Source organism: Dipteris shenzhenensis, chromosome 14, assembly GCF_047967505.1.
Source record: "Dipteris shenzhenensis isolate YYH24624 ecotype China chromosome 14, Dip_SZ_1.0, whole genome shotgun sequence".
Taxonomy (NCBI): Eukaryota; Viridiplantae; Streptophyta; class Polypodiopsida; order Gleicheniales; family Dipteridaceae; genus Dipteris; species Dipteris shenzhenensis.
The window spans coordinates 53,055,039-53,072,183 of record NC_141609.1 but is presented as its reverse complement, the minus strand read 5'-3'; the positions used below and the strand labels follow the sequence as shown (position 1 = coordinate 53,072,183).

At 42.0% G+C, this 17,145-nt stretch overlaps 1 protein-coding gene across 1 annotated transcript in view; it reads left to right on the top strand.

Annotated features, from left to right (window-relative positions):
• LOC147894814 (protein HLB1-like) overlaps positions 1-13,637 on the top strand; it is a 137,062-nt gene extending 123,425 nt beyond the window's left edge. Inside the window, exons 8-14 of the mRNA XM_087385048.1 lie at positions 9,076-9,138; positions 9,322-9,387; positions 9,591-9,722; positions 9,817-9,852; positions 10,889-11,008; positions 11,186-11,392; positions 13,096-13,637. Coding sequence (XP_087241174.1) covers positions 9,076-9,138; positions 9,322-9,387; positions 9,591-9,722; positions 9,817-9,852; positions 10,889-11,008; positions 11,186-11,392; positions 13,096-13,206 — 735 coding nt within the window. The 3' untranslated portion in view covers positions 13,207-13,637. The remainder of the gene's footprint in view (positions 1-9,075; positions 9,139-9,321; positions 9,388-9,590; positions 9,723-9,816; positions 9,853-10,888; positions 11,009-11,185; positions 11,393-13,095) is intronic.
• Positions 13,638-17,145: the final 3,508 nt, after the last annotated feature.

Below are 17,145 nucleotides of genomic sequence, written 5' to 3'. Positions count from 1 at the left end.
AGTGCGACTCTGTTTGGAAAAATATTTTGTAGTTTTGGAGCTCAAGCAGCCTGCAAGGCAGCTTTTTGAAGGCTCATTTTTTGTCACTTTTGTCGAAAGCATTTCTAAGCTGATATCACTAACTTTATACTTCTCCCAAGAAATAAAGAGAGAATGTTTATGTTGACTCCGGTCGAAGAAAGTTATCTTTGGTTAACTAGAACAAGTTTCATTTTTCCTTTGCTTTGCATTGGTTAATGAGCAATGTGGGAAACCCCACAAGGGACTAGGATTAGTCCAAGAACTAGAATGCAGGCCTCTAATGGGTTAAAGTGTTGGATGTTGTTATGAATGTGTAGGATCTTGGAGAGATCTAAATTCCCCACTTTTAAGGGAAAAAGCACCAAGACAAGTGGTGCCCCATTTGAAAAGAGGGCCCACTAGAGGCAAAAGCAAAATTCAGTTCCTGCTTTTTGGAGAAAGCTCTAAAGCCCAACTTTTTGGGAAAGTCACCTATTTTGGCTAAGAAAGCGCACCCGAGCTTTAAGAAAGCACACACTTTCTGGCTGCCTAACCTAGTCTATAAAGGGAGAGCCTCCGTACTCTCAAGGTTGTGGAGATTTTTACTCAGCTTGTTCCTTTTTGAGCCACCTTGTACTCAGTTATTCTAATTGCAATAAAGACCTTTGTGGTGGTGGGGGGGGGCAGGGGTGCCAACCCTTATTTCTGGCCCCTAGTGTGGTGTGTTGCTCTAGAAGTGCTGCGTTTTGGTTATAATTGCCTTGAGTTTCATGTTTGAAGAATTTTTCAGTGGCATCAGAGCTCATCCTTGTCACTTTCCTTGTTAAATGCGATCCAAAGTACTAGCAAATTGAGGAGGGAGACCAGCGAATTGCAGACGACAGCAATTACTGAGCCAGAAAGAGAGATTTTCAACGCAAAGAAGCTCCCAGCTTGATTGCGTTCCAGCTGAGCGTGCTCATCCCAATCAGTTCGCCTCACATTTGTGAACAAAGCACGTGTGGTTTGACCTGCTAACAGCCCCAGAATTTTGGCAAAACCTGGTGTGGGAAATTCAGGCTTGATTGCAAAACTATAATTGCGAATTTCAAGCCCAGAACAGTCCCAATCTTGGCAAAGAGAAAATGTTCAGGGGAGGCACGTCTGCTCGCTTTGTCACTTATGATGGAGCTTATGGATACACAGAGAAAGCTTAAAGTTTAATGTGGCTTTTCGTGCCGATAAGTTTCAAGCATCCTTTAAGTTTCTGATGGAAAGTCTTCATCTCACTGACATGATCTATTAACAATGTCTTTCAAAATAGTTTGTGGAGGAGGTGCACATGGCATTGGAGGTCTTCGCATGGATGAGGACGTGCCTATCAAAGCCTACAACAAGAGATTTTGGGATGCAAATCTGCAAGTTTCTTCTTTCTGAGAAATCTTGGATGAGGTTTAGCTTCGGAAGTATCGGGCAAGCTTACCACCCAAAGTACGAGCTTTTGTGAACATCCTACCTAACATGGAGATTCTAGATCTTATGCATTCAGCTTCACTTGGGGTTCTCATGTACGTAAAGGAACATCCTTCATTTGGGAAAGCAAAGAAAGGGGGATCAAAGAAAAAGATTGTATTAGGAGGAACGGGGAAAGTTGTTCTCTTTGCCACCACGATTTGAAAAGAAAGAATCTCAGCCACAAAAGCCAAGGGGTGAACCAAAACCTTACAAAGGAAAATCCAAGTTCAGTCCAAAACAGATCGAGACCTTCCGAAAGGAAGTAAAGTGTTTTGGGATGGTGGGACACTTGGCTACTGAGTGCCCTAAAAGGTCCGAGGAATATAAAAAGTCAAAAGAACCTCCAAAGACTTTGGCAGGAGGAGTTCCTGATGTGCTAGGGAGAGTGGCTAATCTAGAGGCACGAGAACTTTCTCTCTCATGGGCAGCAAATTAATTTATCAGAACATGATTTTGTTTGATCCAAGAGCGACAGATAGCTGCATCTCACAAGACCTAGCGTTGCGGCTAGAAGACAAAAGAATTAGGGCAATCTCTTAATGCCCCACAGATTTTAATGATGCTTTGTTTCACCATTGGATCAATTTGATGTATTTTTTGTAAACCCTTGCTTCCATAAGAAAGGTGTATATCTCATCATGCCCGAAAGGACACTTGTTTTTACTCATAGAAACAAGGAGCATGTTGGGGTAAGTATGATCAAGGGCTTGCTCTATGGTACATGTGTGCCTCTAGGGGAGTCACATGTGTGTTTGTGTGTGTTGTAAAGGCACATCAAGTGCTATGATGTGTCTAGTGTGTGACCTAAGTGATGATGTAAGACAAAGACAATCCCACTGATGTAGGGATTGATTCCCACTGATGTAGGGGCTGATTGCCACTATGTAGGGAAGGTATTACCTTCTCTCCCTTTCTATAAGAGAGAGTCCTCTCTCTCACAATCATATAGAGATCTACCATCTTTCTTTCATTGTGCTCTCACACCTCTTGCAAGATGCATCTATTCTATCCTACGGGATCCTACAATTGGTATCAGAGCTCTAGGTTCTAGATCTAGCCTAGCCTAGCATTAGATGCTATCTCTAGCATAAACTACTAGTTTCTCATCTTCTCCATTTTCCTCCTTCTTCCCCAAATCTTTGAGAGCTGAGTTCACCACCTACAAGCAACCATTCTCAGGGTCCTTCTGGCTGGAGAGACCCTTCATATGGGTGAACTTCCACGTCAGAGGAATTAGAGAATGCTGCCCACGAAACTGCGCAACAGTCGTTTTCATCCTGACACCTTTTCTTGCAATGCGACTTGCTGGAGCAGCCATTCCAAAATGCCTCTGAGCCAAGCTTGCACAACAGTATGAGCTAGCTCCTGTCCAGATTTGAAGGGAAATGGTCCACCAAGGAGGGAGAAACAGCAAAAAAACCAGTCGACTTTCAAGCTGCTGGCTATGGCAACGTGACGTGGCATTTCGCCTCTCCTCCTCCATGGCTCCTCTCTGGTGTACCAGCTTTGTTTCTACCTAGAAAGCCCTCTTTTCTTTGCTTTGAAGAGTGAGAGACAAGACCTCCAAGTTCTAGTCTCTATTTTGGACAGTTTTGACAATGTTGTGAGTTTGATGCTACATTAGATGCTACTTTAGCATTTCTGATGTTTTAAAGTGTTGAATAGCATCAGTACAACTATGGCTACAGCTTTGCTTTAAGTTGCTACACCTGGATTTGCTTGGAATACTTTCATTTAGCCACCTCTATGAAGCATGCAAGTGAAAGCATCATTGATTTGTAGTATGGAATTTGGTTACATGTCTTTGCTACTCTAAATGCTTGTATTTTGAAGCTCTTCAACTCTTTCTAGCCTTGTAAGAGAGTAGACACTGCCCATTTTGGGTTAGACCCTCTCATGGCTACCATCTTGAATATGGATAAGTTCAATGGTAAAGGCTTTCACACATGGCAGATGAAGGTTAAGTTTGCATTGATGAGGGAAAACCTCTGGGGGCTTATCAAACCTGCTTCAACAACTTCTTCAACAACCTTTAGCTGGAGAATCCTCAGCTCTGACACATCCGGCAAGAGATCCTACTAGAGAGGAGAAAGCCTATGGCATCATTGCCCTTGGCTTAGGAGATGACTATATTCATCACATTTCTGATTTAGAGTCTCCTTCTGAAGCTTGGCAGAAGCTTGACATTATTTTTGGTGCTAGCTCTCACATCTCAAAATTGTCACTTAAGATTGCTTTCTTTGAATTGAAGATGACTAGTGGCGCTCCTTTGGCTACCCATGTCAATTACATGCGGAGTCTCATGACTCAACTTGCTTCTATCAACTCTCCAATCACTACAGATGACGCAATGGCAGTATTGCTCAAAAGTATGCATGAAGATCATGATCATGTTATTACCACTCTGAAAAATCTTCCTAATCCTACTCTTGAAGGTCTTATTACTGCTCTTCAAGAAGAAGAAAGGCACATGGAACTCCGGAGAGGCAATGACACAGCCTACCAGAGAGGCAATGACACAGCCTATGCCATAAAAATTCAGAAGGGCAAGTTTTCACCTTGCAAACATTGTGGGAAGACTAATCACCTCTCAAAAGATTGCTTCAAGATCAATCCATGCAAACATTGTGGTAAAAACAATCACCATGAAAAGTATTGTAAAGCCAAAAAGGAAGAAACTACAAAGTCAGAAACTGCCAATCTACTTTCATTTGATGAGTCTCCACATGATGAAGACTATGCTTTTTAGGCACTTTGTCTTTTTTGTTTATCATCACTTGGTCAAATTTTGAGGTTCTCTGCCTGGAGTAGTACTCCAAAAAGAATATGTTATGTAAATCACCTCTGGTCACCATATGATGTAGGCCATGTGATATGACTATCCCATTTCTGTGAACCTCACACTCTTGGGAACCCTTGCTAGCATGAGATCCTAGCCATAGATTAATCCTTGACCACCATGAGATGGCTTGAGAAACTATGAGACTAGATGTATCCTTGACACTGCAAGAGGCAACCCCTTGAGGGGGGGTTTGTTGGGGTAAGTATGATCAAGGGCTTGCTCTATGGTGCATGTGTGCATCTAGGGGATTCACATGTGTGTTTGTGTGTTGTAAAGGCACATCAAGTGCTATGATGTGTCTAGTGTGTGACGTAAGTGATGATGTAAGACAAAGGCAATCCCACTGATGTAGGGATTGATTCCCACTGATGTAGGGGCTGATTGCCACTATGTAGGGAAGGAATTACCTTCTCCCCCTTTCTATAAGAGACAGTCCTCTCTCTCACAATCATATAGAGATCTACCATCTTTCTTTCATTGTGCTCTCACACCTCTTGCAAGATGCATCTATTCTATCCTACGGGATCCTACAGAGCATTAGATTGTTTCAAAAGGAAGAGGAGAAACTATATCCCGTGTTTCTCTTGGAAAATCAATAAAGTCTTGGATTTCCACTTTACATGATCTTTGTTATCTTCAGAGAGTGGCTATCACCATCTCTAGGATATCCATAAGACAAATTTTCGGATGACGTTTGGATTGTACGAGTTTTTGGTCATGGCCTTTGGCATGACAAACGCTCTCGCCACTTTCAACAGGATGATGGACTGGAGTTTTAGGCCTCACAGACATTTCACATGTACCTTCTTTGATGACATGCTTGTGTTTTCAAAATCTGAGGAGGAGCATAAGAGACATCTAGCAATCGTGTTTCAAAAAGAACAAGACAATAAGCTTTACATTAATGGAAAGTAAAATGAAATCTTCTTGGATGAAATCCACTATCTTGTTTATGTCATTTTCAAGGATGGAGTACGAATGGATCCCACAAAGATCAAATCTATCCAAGAATGTTCTAAGTTGAGAACGGTAGATGAAGTACGCAGCTTTCTAGGACTTTGTTCGCACTACAGGAGATTTATCAAACATTTTCCTACATGTAGTTTAAGATGGGGAGAGCGACAAAAGAACTCTCAAGGAAAAGTTAACCACGGAGTGCATTCAGAATTTCAGAGCTTGCTTTCCACGTGTGGACTAACCACGGAGCTGCATTTTGACCACAGGAGTTGAGTTTAGGGTTTGGTTGAAGTTTCAGCCACTCAGATTTAGCTCCTTCAGTCGCCCAAACAGTCGTTCGTTCAAGCTTGCTGCACAATTCTCAAAAATCTTGCCTCACAGACCCTCTCACAGTTCGTTGTTGCATTTTGGGCTGACCCTATAGCCTAGCTCATGGATTACACAGCCTATGCTGCCTTCATTTCTGCCCAACTCCCTCCCCCTATGCTTTGACCTATCATAGACAAGAAGCAAGCTCACAGTTGTCGTAGACCCACAAGAACAGATTTACTTTTTACAGCAAGAACTCAGAGACGTTAAGGTTCGACTCGCCTCTTAATAGAGGAAAGTCTTTGACATGGAAAACAATGGAAAATAGGAAGTAATACATGAGGTAATGCAGCAGCACATGCATCACAATTGGTAACCAAGGTCCAAGACAAGGTTACTACCTAGCTCAAGTACATGAGACAGGAAATCAAAGCAGCAATAGACAATAATATGAATACATGGGACATGTACGAGGAAGTAAAAGCACAGGATACTAGAGCTGCTTATACTCAGGTTCTATGCATAGGAGGACTGCTTAAGGGCTGGCATGATGGGAGCACCAAAGAAAAGATTGCTCACATCAATGAAAAAATCCCCCAAATTTTATGGGACTCAAAAGACATAGCTTGTGCGAGCAAGGTTCTCAAGCAAACTAACAAGCTCAGAGGTACCAAGATATGGATCTCGGACCGACTCGGCTCAAGGAAAAAGCTACAGAATTGGCTAAAGTGAAGGAAGCTGGGAAGGAAGGAAAATGGAGATGGGAAGGCGTTAATCAAAGACGTCAAGTCTAGGCCTAAAGACTCTCACTTTTAAACTAATGTAAACGAAGTTCGCTTATCTTTACATTAATTTCGGAGATGCTATATGCCTTTTCAAGAGATGCCTTTTGTACTCGCTCGACTCTCTGGTACTCAGATGTAGTGACTACTCCTTGAGCCCTAAAGAGGTTCATATATATATTTCATCTTCTCCGATAGAGGAGCAAGAAAACACAGGCAAGTGCATCGTTGTGTTGTGAGGGTGGGGAGGAAGTGCGCACCATGCGCAATGCAACTGATGACATCCTTAAGTCTGAGTCAACAATCGACGACAACCTGCATCAACAGAGGGCAACAGTAAACGATCATTAGATGGAGAACCTTTAAAGAAATAAAGTATACTACCAGCTTAGCGATAACCAAAAATACGATAAACATTGCACATATCCGATGTACTTCCAAATCACAATATAATGTCTCATGGATCTTGGAGTGTGTTTAAGCATCTTGAAGTTTTGATGAAGAGCACAATCCGCAAGTGGTACTTAATAGGGTTTAATCTATCCCATCACTATTCAACATGTAAGAAGGGTATTATCTTAATGCCAAGGCAAGATGTGACTTCAAGAGTGGCTTTTGCTAGGATTCTCCAAGAACAAATAGCCTTGGAAGAGTTCAGTGCCACTCTAACTTAATGTTGTTCTCCTTAGTGTTAGCGCAAAATGTTTCTAATGCTTTTCTTTAACTAATCTAAGGACTGTCTTCCATCTCTTAGCAACAATATCCAAATTCAGCAGCGTCAGACCAATGACCTGCAAAGAATCTTTCAGCTTCACCGATCTGCACATACAAAACACTGAATTGGGACAAAGACCACCTAAAGCGAAGGCAATGAAATCTTTAGTAGAGAGCTCAAAAGCTGAAGCAAAGCCTTTCAAAAAACTACAGAGTGTGTATCAGCAACAAGGGACAGAAATAGGAGAAGAAGTTCAACAGAAATATTTCCGTCGGCAGAAATACATTTCTTTGGTGACACAACATAATCAAATTTTGATTTAGGCCCCCTCTACAGTCTGTTTTTCCAACTGAATACAACATTTGAGGTCACCATTCACTTTATTGAAGGTGTTCCGTTCATTTTAAGTGGTTATAAGGCACCTGAAACGTTGCTGTCAAGTATTTCCCACAAAGCCTCTCCATTTGATTTTTTCTTGCTCTTTTGATATCCACAAGCACCTCGAATTGAGGCCTGTCAAGATATGAATCATTTGTGTGTATCTGCTGCATCATCGAGAGCAGCCTCTTACATTTGTATACCCTGGTTCATTGACTAGTTGATCCTCTGTTTTCACAGAGAAGGGCAATACAAATTACGGGTTGTATTACGTGTTTTACCCACTTGATCCTTGTCATCAAGAGCTATCCTCATGTATTCTCGTGTTATCCTCTCACATTGAGAGAAGGGCTTACGATATCCAGGAGATCCTACTACTGAGACAACTGCACCAATTGCTTGAAAGGGGGTTTGGGTTCGAGGAGATGCATCATCATTATCCGTGGTCGACTTCGAATAGAGGTAAGGGCTTAAGCCTTAGTTCTATTTGGTATCTAGTTTAGTTGTTCTTCAACTAGAAAGTATCAATCATTTGCTTCGACGTTGTTACTTTCATTTGATTGATTTGCCCTATTAAAGCACACATTGGACTCACATAGTCTGTGCAGTGTGTGATATGCTAATTATGAGTTAGACTAACGGGTGTCTGGATCCAAAAGGTGCTAGGTTAGATGAAACAAATTATAGCATTTGGAAATTCAAGCTTGAGAATATTCTCAAAGTTCGAAAGTTCTGGGGTATAATTGATGGGATTGAAAAACATCCAAGAGAGAATTATGGGAGTTATGATGAGAAGAGCCAATAGGCTCATGCTTGTGTAAATATGAGCATCAAATCTCTAATGTCAGATTGCAAACCACCTATGAAGATGCCGGTAGACAAAAAGCCTTAGTCATTAAACAATAGTTGGGTAGGCTTAGAATGCAAGGTCAAAATGTATATGACCATTTCAATTTTGTTACCACACTCTGTTAACAGAGAGCATCCTCCCACGTTAAGTCAGCACTTTTGGTCATTTACATTTGAATAGTCTATCTCTTGTGGCCTTGCCACATGTTACACAACCATTTCACTTACTCTAGGACAGCCAATCAGATGTAAGTATTGCATCTAGTGCACGTGTTTGATGCATTCTAATTAGGCACATTGTCCCAATGTGCCACATCTGAAGCCCTAGCTTCTATGGGAAACCTCCGGGAAGCTTCTCTCTCTTCACCTTACCTTCTCAGTCAGGTTTGCTATATTTGGGGTCCACTGCGTGGAAACCCTAGCATTGATGAGTGAAGTGGTAGGCTGAGTAAAGGAGGTTCCAAAATCATATGTAGGAGTTTGGGCGATTGTGGTGGGGTGATGGTTCTTCCATCCATATGTACTGGCTTGTTTGCACCATTTAGTGAATAATCTTTTTCTGTCCTACAGTTTGCCTGCTTGTAATTCGGTTTCTCTTGGTGTCAATATCAGCATATGCGATGAAGTCCCTGCACGGGGGAGACTTTGTGATAAGACTTCTTTAAATGTACAAATCGCATCCTCCATAACTGTAAAATTGTGTGTAGGAACTGAGATGATGTCTTGTATACATATGAAAATGTGTGTAGGAACTGAGTGGTATTGTATCAATAAAGGACAAGAGATCGATTGTTAAAGCAGCTATAAAGAAGGTATCAACTTTTCATTCTTCTTAGCTTTTCTCGGGTTTAAGTCTGATGTTTGCATTCACAGAAAGTGAAGGATATGTAATCAAGTCAAATTTGAAGAGTGCCTACTTCACTATTTCATAACCTGTGAGTTGCTGGTCAGATTGAAGACTTTGTAAGCTTGAAATGACACATGGTTGTATGTAGTTTCGTGCAGCAATTGCTCTGCAGTTCGATTTTCACCGTGCCATATATAATCTTGGAACTGTACTGGTATGTTAAGTTTCTTACAAAAAGCAATCTTTGGCACCAAGTTGCATTTCTCTTCTTTCAAACGAGGAATGGAAGTATCTTTTAACTTTCTTCTCGGCCTTTTGTTCCATTCGGGCCTTTGTATCTGAGTGTCTCTCTTATGAGACATGATAGACAATCATACAGAGAGTTTGAGGGAAACGCTGATGGTTTGATAATTGTAGTATGGATTGGCAGAAGACAGTATTCGAAGTGAAGGCCAGCATATTGTTAATAAAGAATTAACATCAGCAGAATTGTACAGTCAGTCGGCCATTTATGTAGCTGCTGCACATGCCTTGAAACCTGACTATCCGGTGTGTGAAAATTGCCATTTTCATGCTTTTGTTTCCTCATATTATTTCCAATCAGCAGCGAGGCACTCTTAGATGTGTTGTGTTCATTGTCCAGGTCTATAAGAGTGCACTGCGCCTGGTGCGCTCAAAGGTAATCTTTCTCAGATTCAAATGCTAAGTGAATAAGATTGCTTGTTCTGAGGTCTTACATTTTTCATTTCTTGATTACGTGCATTCTCTATTGCAATTTTCCTTTTGCAAAAGTCAAGGAACCTGCTGGAAGCAAATAAATGAGGGAGAGAACTGAATAGGGTGGGCACACACAAACTATCTAGCTAATATAGCCTATTCTGAACCTCTTGCTTCAAGAATTGAGCAGGTTGGTGCATTCTAGTTGTACAACATACTAGCTTTGTTATGTTTAGTTTTGCCTAGGTTGAGCACGATCTGTCCTCAGCAATGCCATTCCCATAGAGAGCCAATTGTTATACGGGGACAGCCTGTGTTGCCAGTTCCCTTTTCCAAAAGCTTTGATGCTCATGCAGTGCTCAACGATGTCTTAAAGCTCAATCAATGCAATGGCCAAACTTGTTGAGAGACCAAGCATGTTTGTGCAATTGGGATTCAAGACGTCATCTATGCAAAGATGATGCCATTTGAATATGACACTTTTTGGAGCTGTCCTTATTGTTGTTGTCATCATCATTATCATCATCGTCGTCTTATAGTGTGACCTAGGAAACATCCAATGAAATAGTCACAATTCTTGACGATCTGCATCTTTTGTGAGATGTGTTGATAAAATGTTTGCAGGATATGTGACGTTGTAAAATTTCCCCACAATGCAAAACGTGATAAAAATCACAAAGGTTTTCAGGATTACAGTACGGTGATTAAGGGTGGCTTGATTGATGCATTCTTTATGACGCAACTCAAACCCATGGGATGTTTAGTGCTGACAATAGTAAATACTCATGTCATGTAGTGGTGTGTCATTGAAGACTAAAAAATGTTTCTGTTGATCCCTTTTTTTAAATGATTGGTAATCAAAGGAGAGCTTTTTCTGAACTACAATTATTTACCAGTCTGTGAACATCTAAATATTTCATGATACGAGCATTTCTTTACCTGATCCTGGATAAAATCGATCCCAACTATTTCTAACATGGTTTGTTTGGGACTCTCAGCTCCCTTTGGCCTGCCTTAAAACGGGCTACTTGTCAGTCTCTCCAGAGGGTAATGCATTGGCCCCTCACAGCGATTGGAAACGACTATGGTTTGTGCTTGATCATGAAGCTTTCTACCAGGTAATTCAATGTTTTTTCCTGTTCCTAAAGATGTGAAAAGAAAACTCCCCCTGATGAAAGGTATTTGCTAGTTCTGAGAGGAGCCAGGAGATATGTAATTGCTTTCAATGTAGGAATATATGTGACCTTCAGAATAATTTCAAGCTCAAGTGCATTCAAATGAAATATGTGTTCCAGGTTGAAAAGGCAACTCAAGTTTCTTTAGGATCAAATGCAACAAAGACAAGTGAGACAGGTTTAAGCACGAATGACCCCCATGTGAATAAGTCTCATGCCGTCAGAATAGAGATAGCAAACATTTGTGGATTGGGTCCGTGTGCTGATCTGAGTCTTCCTCCTGGCGCTGCTTTCAATATTGACACCCTCTATGGGCAACACTATCTGGTAGGGACTTTATAAAATTACCGACATCTAATTCGTATATTGAAGTTAGTTTCTGAATATAACTTTATAGCATGCAACACAAAAAGATGTTCTATTAGCTAGGTAATGAAAGAAAACTTCTTACTTCTTCTTTGACACCGTGGATTAGTGCTTGTTTGTAATTTTTATCAAAATCCATATATATTTCAGAATTTTATCACTTTGCCTTGATGACTCTGGTGCTTGCATGGTGCTCTTGTTTCTTGCAAAGCTTGTCAAATCCTGCTGCTGATAATGTGAATGTCCAGCATTAAGTGAAGTGTATGCCACAGAGAGTGGCTTGATGAGCCAACCTCCCAATCATCAGATCTGTAAATACAACCACTGGGGAAGCTTGTCAGCCAGCACTGAAAAGGAAAAAGAGGGAACAAATCTTGGATCAATCAAACAAAAGGCGGAGTCAAAAAGAGGAAGCCTCCCCTTGCAGTTCAGGGATGGAGACTAAAACCTGCAGAGAATGCATTGGAGAAGCGGGCTTTAACTACAACTTCCAGAGCTGAAATGGCATGATAGCAAATAATTCTGCTTCTGGTAGTGTATAGCTTGCGTTTTGTGTAAAAGAAACCCAACTTTCTACCAACCAGACCATGGTAAAGGGACAAGACTCCAAGTATGTCACATGAAAAGTGACTGAAGCCGAAAGCCAAAGAGCTAGGTGCAAGAACCAAAGGTAAGGCTGCTTCAATTATTTGCCTAAAAATTGAGAATAACTGCTAATTGAAACACATCGTAGAGACAAAGCCTTCAACACCAAAAGAAGGTTTGACAATCCAGAATAGAAGCCTTGCCAATGTGAATATCAAGTTGCCTTATAAGAAGAAAGACCAACCGTTGGAGACCAATTTCAAAGTCAAAAGAACCAATCAAAGTGGAGACAATGCATTAGGTTCATCTAGCTTCTAAAGGACACCTAACTTTTGGCTTGGCACCCAACCATAGACCTAATCAATCCTCACTGCTGAGCTGGTACTAGGTAGTCATGGTCTCACCATGAGCAGAGTTCAAGCAGGAAGCCTTGCATCCCGTACCAGCAACACACGTGTTGAGGATGTCCTCGCCTCTAAGGGATGAAGATTGTGAGTAATTTTCTCAAAACTGTAGCCACCCAGGACTGATATCTTATATTTCTGGGACTGCAGCACTACAGGAACGTAATTGTCGATTATTTTCCAGCTAAACGTAATTTGGTTCCTACGGATGTATTATCTTTCATCAAATTTGTCATAGGAAAACCCAGTACATCTCTTTTTATCTTTTCTCAAATTTTTAGCATTATATGCCTTTGTGCGTTTTGATTTTTCCTGGACAGTCGTTCAGTGATAATCTTAGCTCCAAAGTTGTGTTACACCTACCCCTCTGACAAGAGGAAACATTCTCAAGGTTTTCCCTTCTTACCCCAATAGTTTAATATAAAGAGCATAAGACTTTTACATGTTCCATAAGTGGGCACGTTATTCAAACATATACAAGATGGTTTTCAGCAACAGAATGTACATTTTGATTAATTTCATTTTAATTGGATGTTCAGATTGCCAATAGTTTAATATAAAGAGCAGAAGACTTTTACATGTTCTGTAAGTGGGCACATTATTCAAACATATACAAGATGGTTTTCAGCAACATAATGTACATATTGATTGATTTCATTTTAATTGAATGTTCAGATTGCAGACACATGGGAAGAAGTGGAGTGCTGGGTGGATGCCATACGCCTTGTGTACACTATATATTTGCGTAATGAAAGTGATGTTCTTGCTGGAATTATAGCTGGCTAATGGATGATCTGATTGGAATTCGAGCATAGTTGTAATCTATTGGCAGCCTGATGTTTGAAAGGACAATTCAAATGCCGTAAGGTGACTTCATGGTTTTGAAAGAATTTGCTTCACAGCTGCTTATAGAATTGACAGTAAGAAGCAAACCAATGGGGCTACTGTAATGTTTTTGTACCGAATGAGTAGCTTATATCGGAAGGGTGAGAAGTTTCTTATATAACTAACAGTAAAGCAAAAAAAGGAGGCTAGTGTTGATGTTCTTGCATCAAACGAGTAGGTTTGTACCAAAGGAATGACACAAGTTGCTTAGAGAATTGGCAGTGAGAAACAAAGGCAATGATGTTCCTGTACCAAATGGATAACCTTGTCTCATGGCCATATAAGAGACTGTAATTTTGATTTGGATGCAATACAGTCTGAACTTAAGTGCATATCATGCTTGAGTCTGAATTTCTTTTTCTTTTGGTCTGGTTGACACCCTTTTGTCCCCCATACTTTTAAGCTTGTCGAGAACCTTCGTAATGAAGGCGGCAGAAACTATTGTTCATCGAGACTGTGAGGGGAAAGTTGCAATTGAAGATCATGTTGGAGAAGGGCTATGGGAATTTAGTTTGGATGTCCTCATAGTGAGTCACTGCAAGCGAGTGACGCATGGTGCTCATCCTCAATTACCAAGAGTCACAGCATGTGCAGGTGCAGTCACTGGTTGAAGGAGTGTGTCCTACAATCTGCCAATGCTCTGTCTCATTGTATAAGTTGGATCTATTGTGGGTGGCAGAAACTATTCGTTGAGTTGATTGAGGTACTGGCTCTTAGAGGTAGGGTTGTGTGTGATTCCCCCTAGCTGCAATGAAGATACCCTGGAAGTATGGGCAGAGCTGACGTAGTGGAGAAATTTGGTGGTGCTCTGCCTGCTCCCATGTGTGAAGGAGACACCTCATAGAAAAACCTCAAATGATCTGCAGATTTGCCAATGGGTACATCACTAGGATATTTACCCACCAACAGTGGAACCACCTCTTGCTGTCCATCATCCAACTAGATTGAGGGAACTTGCTCTTCTGTGTCTTGTGGAGGTGAGTGAACATCTAACAATCGTGGAGTGAGGTCTGGGGGGAGAGCCGCAAGCATCCAGTCTCTGGCTTGGGATCTGGAGGGGTGAGACCCGAAGATGCGTGCTAGCAACGTGGTCGAGCATTCAATCTCTACATCCTTCTTGAGCTGCTGCAACTCGTCTTTAGGAAAAGTAATAGTTTTTGCAGCTGGTGGAGGTGGAGTAGGATTGGCTGACGGAATATCCATCGCCAATCGAGGTGAGGAGGCCGACTCTGACAATTTTGGGGGCTCCTTCCGCTCCAAAAAATGCTGCGGGAGAATGAGGAAGGAAAAAGGCCGGGGTAGGGGGTTAGAGAACAGGGATAGGAGGTGAGGAGGGAGGGGGGGTAGGGGGCGAGGAGGGGAGGGGTAGATAGGAGAGGCTGAGAGGCTGAAGGGGAGGGGGCGGGCTGAGAGGGAGGGAGTGTGCAAGCTAGGGAGAGGAGAGGGAGAGGAAGGAGAGGCAGGGAGGGGGCGGTTTGTGAGGCAAGGAGGGGGCGGGCTGAGAGGGGAGGGAGAGGAGGGAGAGGAGAGGGAGGGAGGGGGCGGCGGCGCAGGCTGAGAGGGGGCGGGCTGAGAGGCAGGGAGGGGGCGGCGCAGGTTGAGAGGGAGAGGAGAGGGAGAGGAGGGAGAGGAGGGAGAGGCAGAGAGGGGTTGGGTTGAGAGGCAGGGAGGGGGCGGCGGCGCAGGAGCCTTTGGGAGCAAATCGTGGGGCACCCGGAAGAGTTGGAAACCCTAATCGCAGCAGATTCAAGTGGCTGGAACAGAAATCGCAGCAGAATCTCTCTTTGGACACCCACACGTGCGATCATTGCAAGATTATGAAGCTGGAACAAATCACAATTTGGTTTGGAAGGAGTAGAAACAATTCGCAGCAATAGAAAGAGCTCTGGGATGGGGAGGGGCAGAATAAAACACAGCACTAGGGGCCAGAAATAAGCTGCCGAAGGTCTTTATTGCAATAGAAAATAACTTTGTACAACTAGCTTTGAGAGAGCATAACGATGAGTACAACTGGCTTTGAGAACCTAGGACCTGCTTTTTGGAGCTTTATTTACATAAAGCCTAGCTTTTAGGATTTTCTTGGAGGCTTAGGCACCTTTTTAGTCTTGTGGGCCCTCTTTTTAAAGAGGCACCCCCTTGTAAGGCCTTGCTTTAGAGCCTTGTGGGACTACTTTTTGTGCCTTTCTCCCCAATCTTGGGTCTTTTTTGCACTCTCTTGGGTCCTACACATTGTACCAACAGGTTCCAACACTTCAAACCATTAGAGGTTAGTGAAATGCTTGCATTCTTAGTTCTTGGACTAATCCTAGTTCTCCTTCCCACAGTTCTCTTTTACCAATGCAAAGCAAAAGTAAAACAATAAAACTTATTCTTAGTTAATCAAAGTCAATATTGTTTGACCAAAGTCATAATTCTAATAAAGATTATACTTTATTTCTTGATAGAAGTGCTAAATGGTGACATCTCCTCAGCTTCTAATCAGTAGTCCTCAATTGAAAAGCTTCTTGATACAATTGCAAAACTTAGGATATTATGAAAAGAAGTCCTTATCTACCTAGTTGGCATCAAGTGCAGAATAGTTCTTAAGTATCTACGAATGTCCTTGCCTTTGGGTCTTTTCTTTTCTATGTGGTATACAATCTGTTTTGGTTGGAGGGTCTCCTAAATCTCTTCCACCGCTAGTGCTCTTCTTGTACTGATTCTGTGGGCTCTGGTCCTTAGTACTTCTTGAATAGTTCTCAAGTATCTACGGATGTCCTTGGCTTTGGGTCTTTTCTTTGCTATGTGGTATACAATCTGTTTTGGTTGGAGGGTCTCCTAAATCTCTTCCACCGCTAGTGCTCTTCTTGTACTGATTCTGTGGGCTCTGGTCCTTAGTACTTCTTGAGAAGACTCACATGAAAAGCATTGTGAATCTTTCAAGTCTCAACTAGCGCTAGTTGATACGCAACTTTATTTATGAGCTTAGTAACTCAGAAAGATCCATAATAGCTTCAGGTATACTCTTTCTTTCCCTTTTATCGTTCTTAAACGTCCTTTTTCAAGCTTTGGGAGCGTTTGAGGCTTGCAGTAGCAGGTAAGCAAGTGATCCTCCTTAGTGAGTACTGTTAGCCGTTAAGATTGCTCTCATGAAGCTTTGGATGTCTCGTTGGCAGAAAGAGATGCATGGCATCAGTTTGAGGTTTCCTACAAGCTTATAGATTGGATAAGCTATGAAAGCTTGAGATGCTTAAGGGTTTTCACTTGGCATAACAAACAGGTGGGCAACTCTTGGAGAGCAGCTCGCCTCGACAGAATCTACTTCTCCCAAGGGGGTGGTGGATCAAACCGTGGGTACAGGGAAGAGTAATAATAGAAACCTTTGTCTCTGATCATTTTTCGATTATCATCTTTTTCGACATATTGAAAGACAAGGTGACAAGCAGGGGACCACCCCCTTTCAAATTTAACATGTCCTAGTTTGGCTAGGACTACTTTGATAACCAGATCAATTCGGAGAGTGAAAAAACGGCTGCCATCACCAGTTAGCCAGTTCATGCCTAGAACAATTGTTTGCATGTGGTTGTGCAGGTCGTCAAAGAATTTGGCAAAGAGAGAACTAGGAGAAATAGAATACTTGAACCAAATGCAAGCAATGCTAGAGAGGCACTAATCCTGGTTTTGCAGGGTAGCCCAGGTGATGCCTATGCATCTACTTTACTTAGCTCAGTTGACCTCTTTCTGAGAGCCTTGGAACATAGACATCTAGCTGCAATGCGTATTCAGACTAGGATGAGGTGGCTAGATGAAGACGATAAGCCATCCTCTTTCTTCTTTAAGGCTGTGAGAGGAATAAGACAA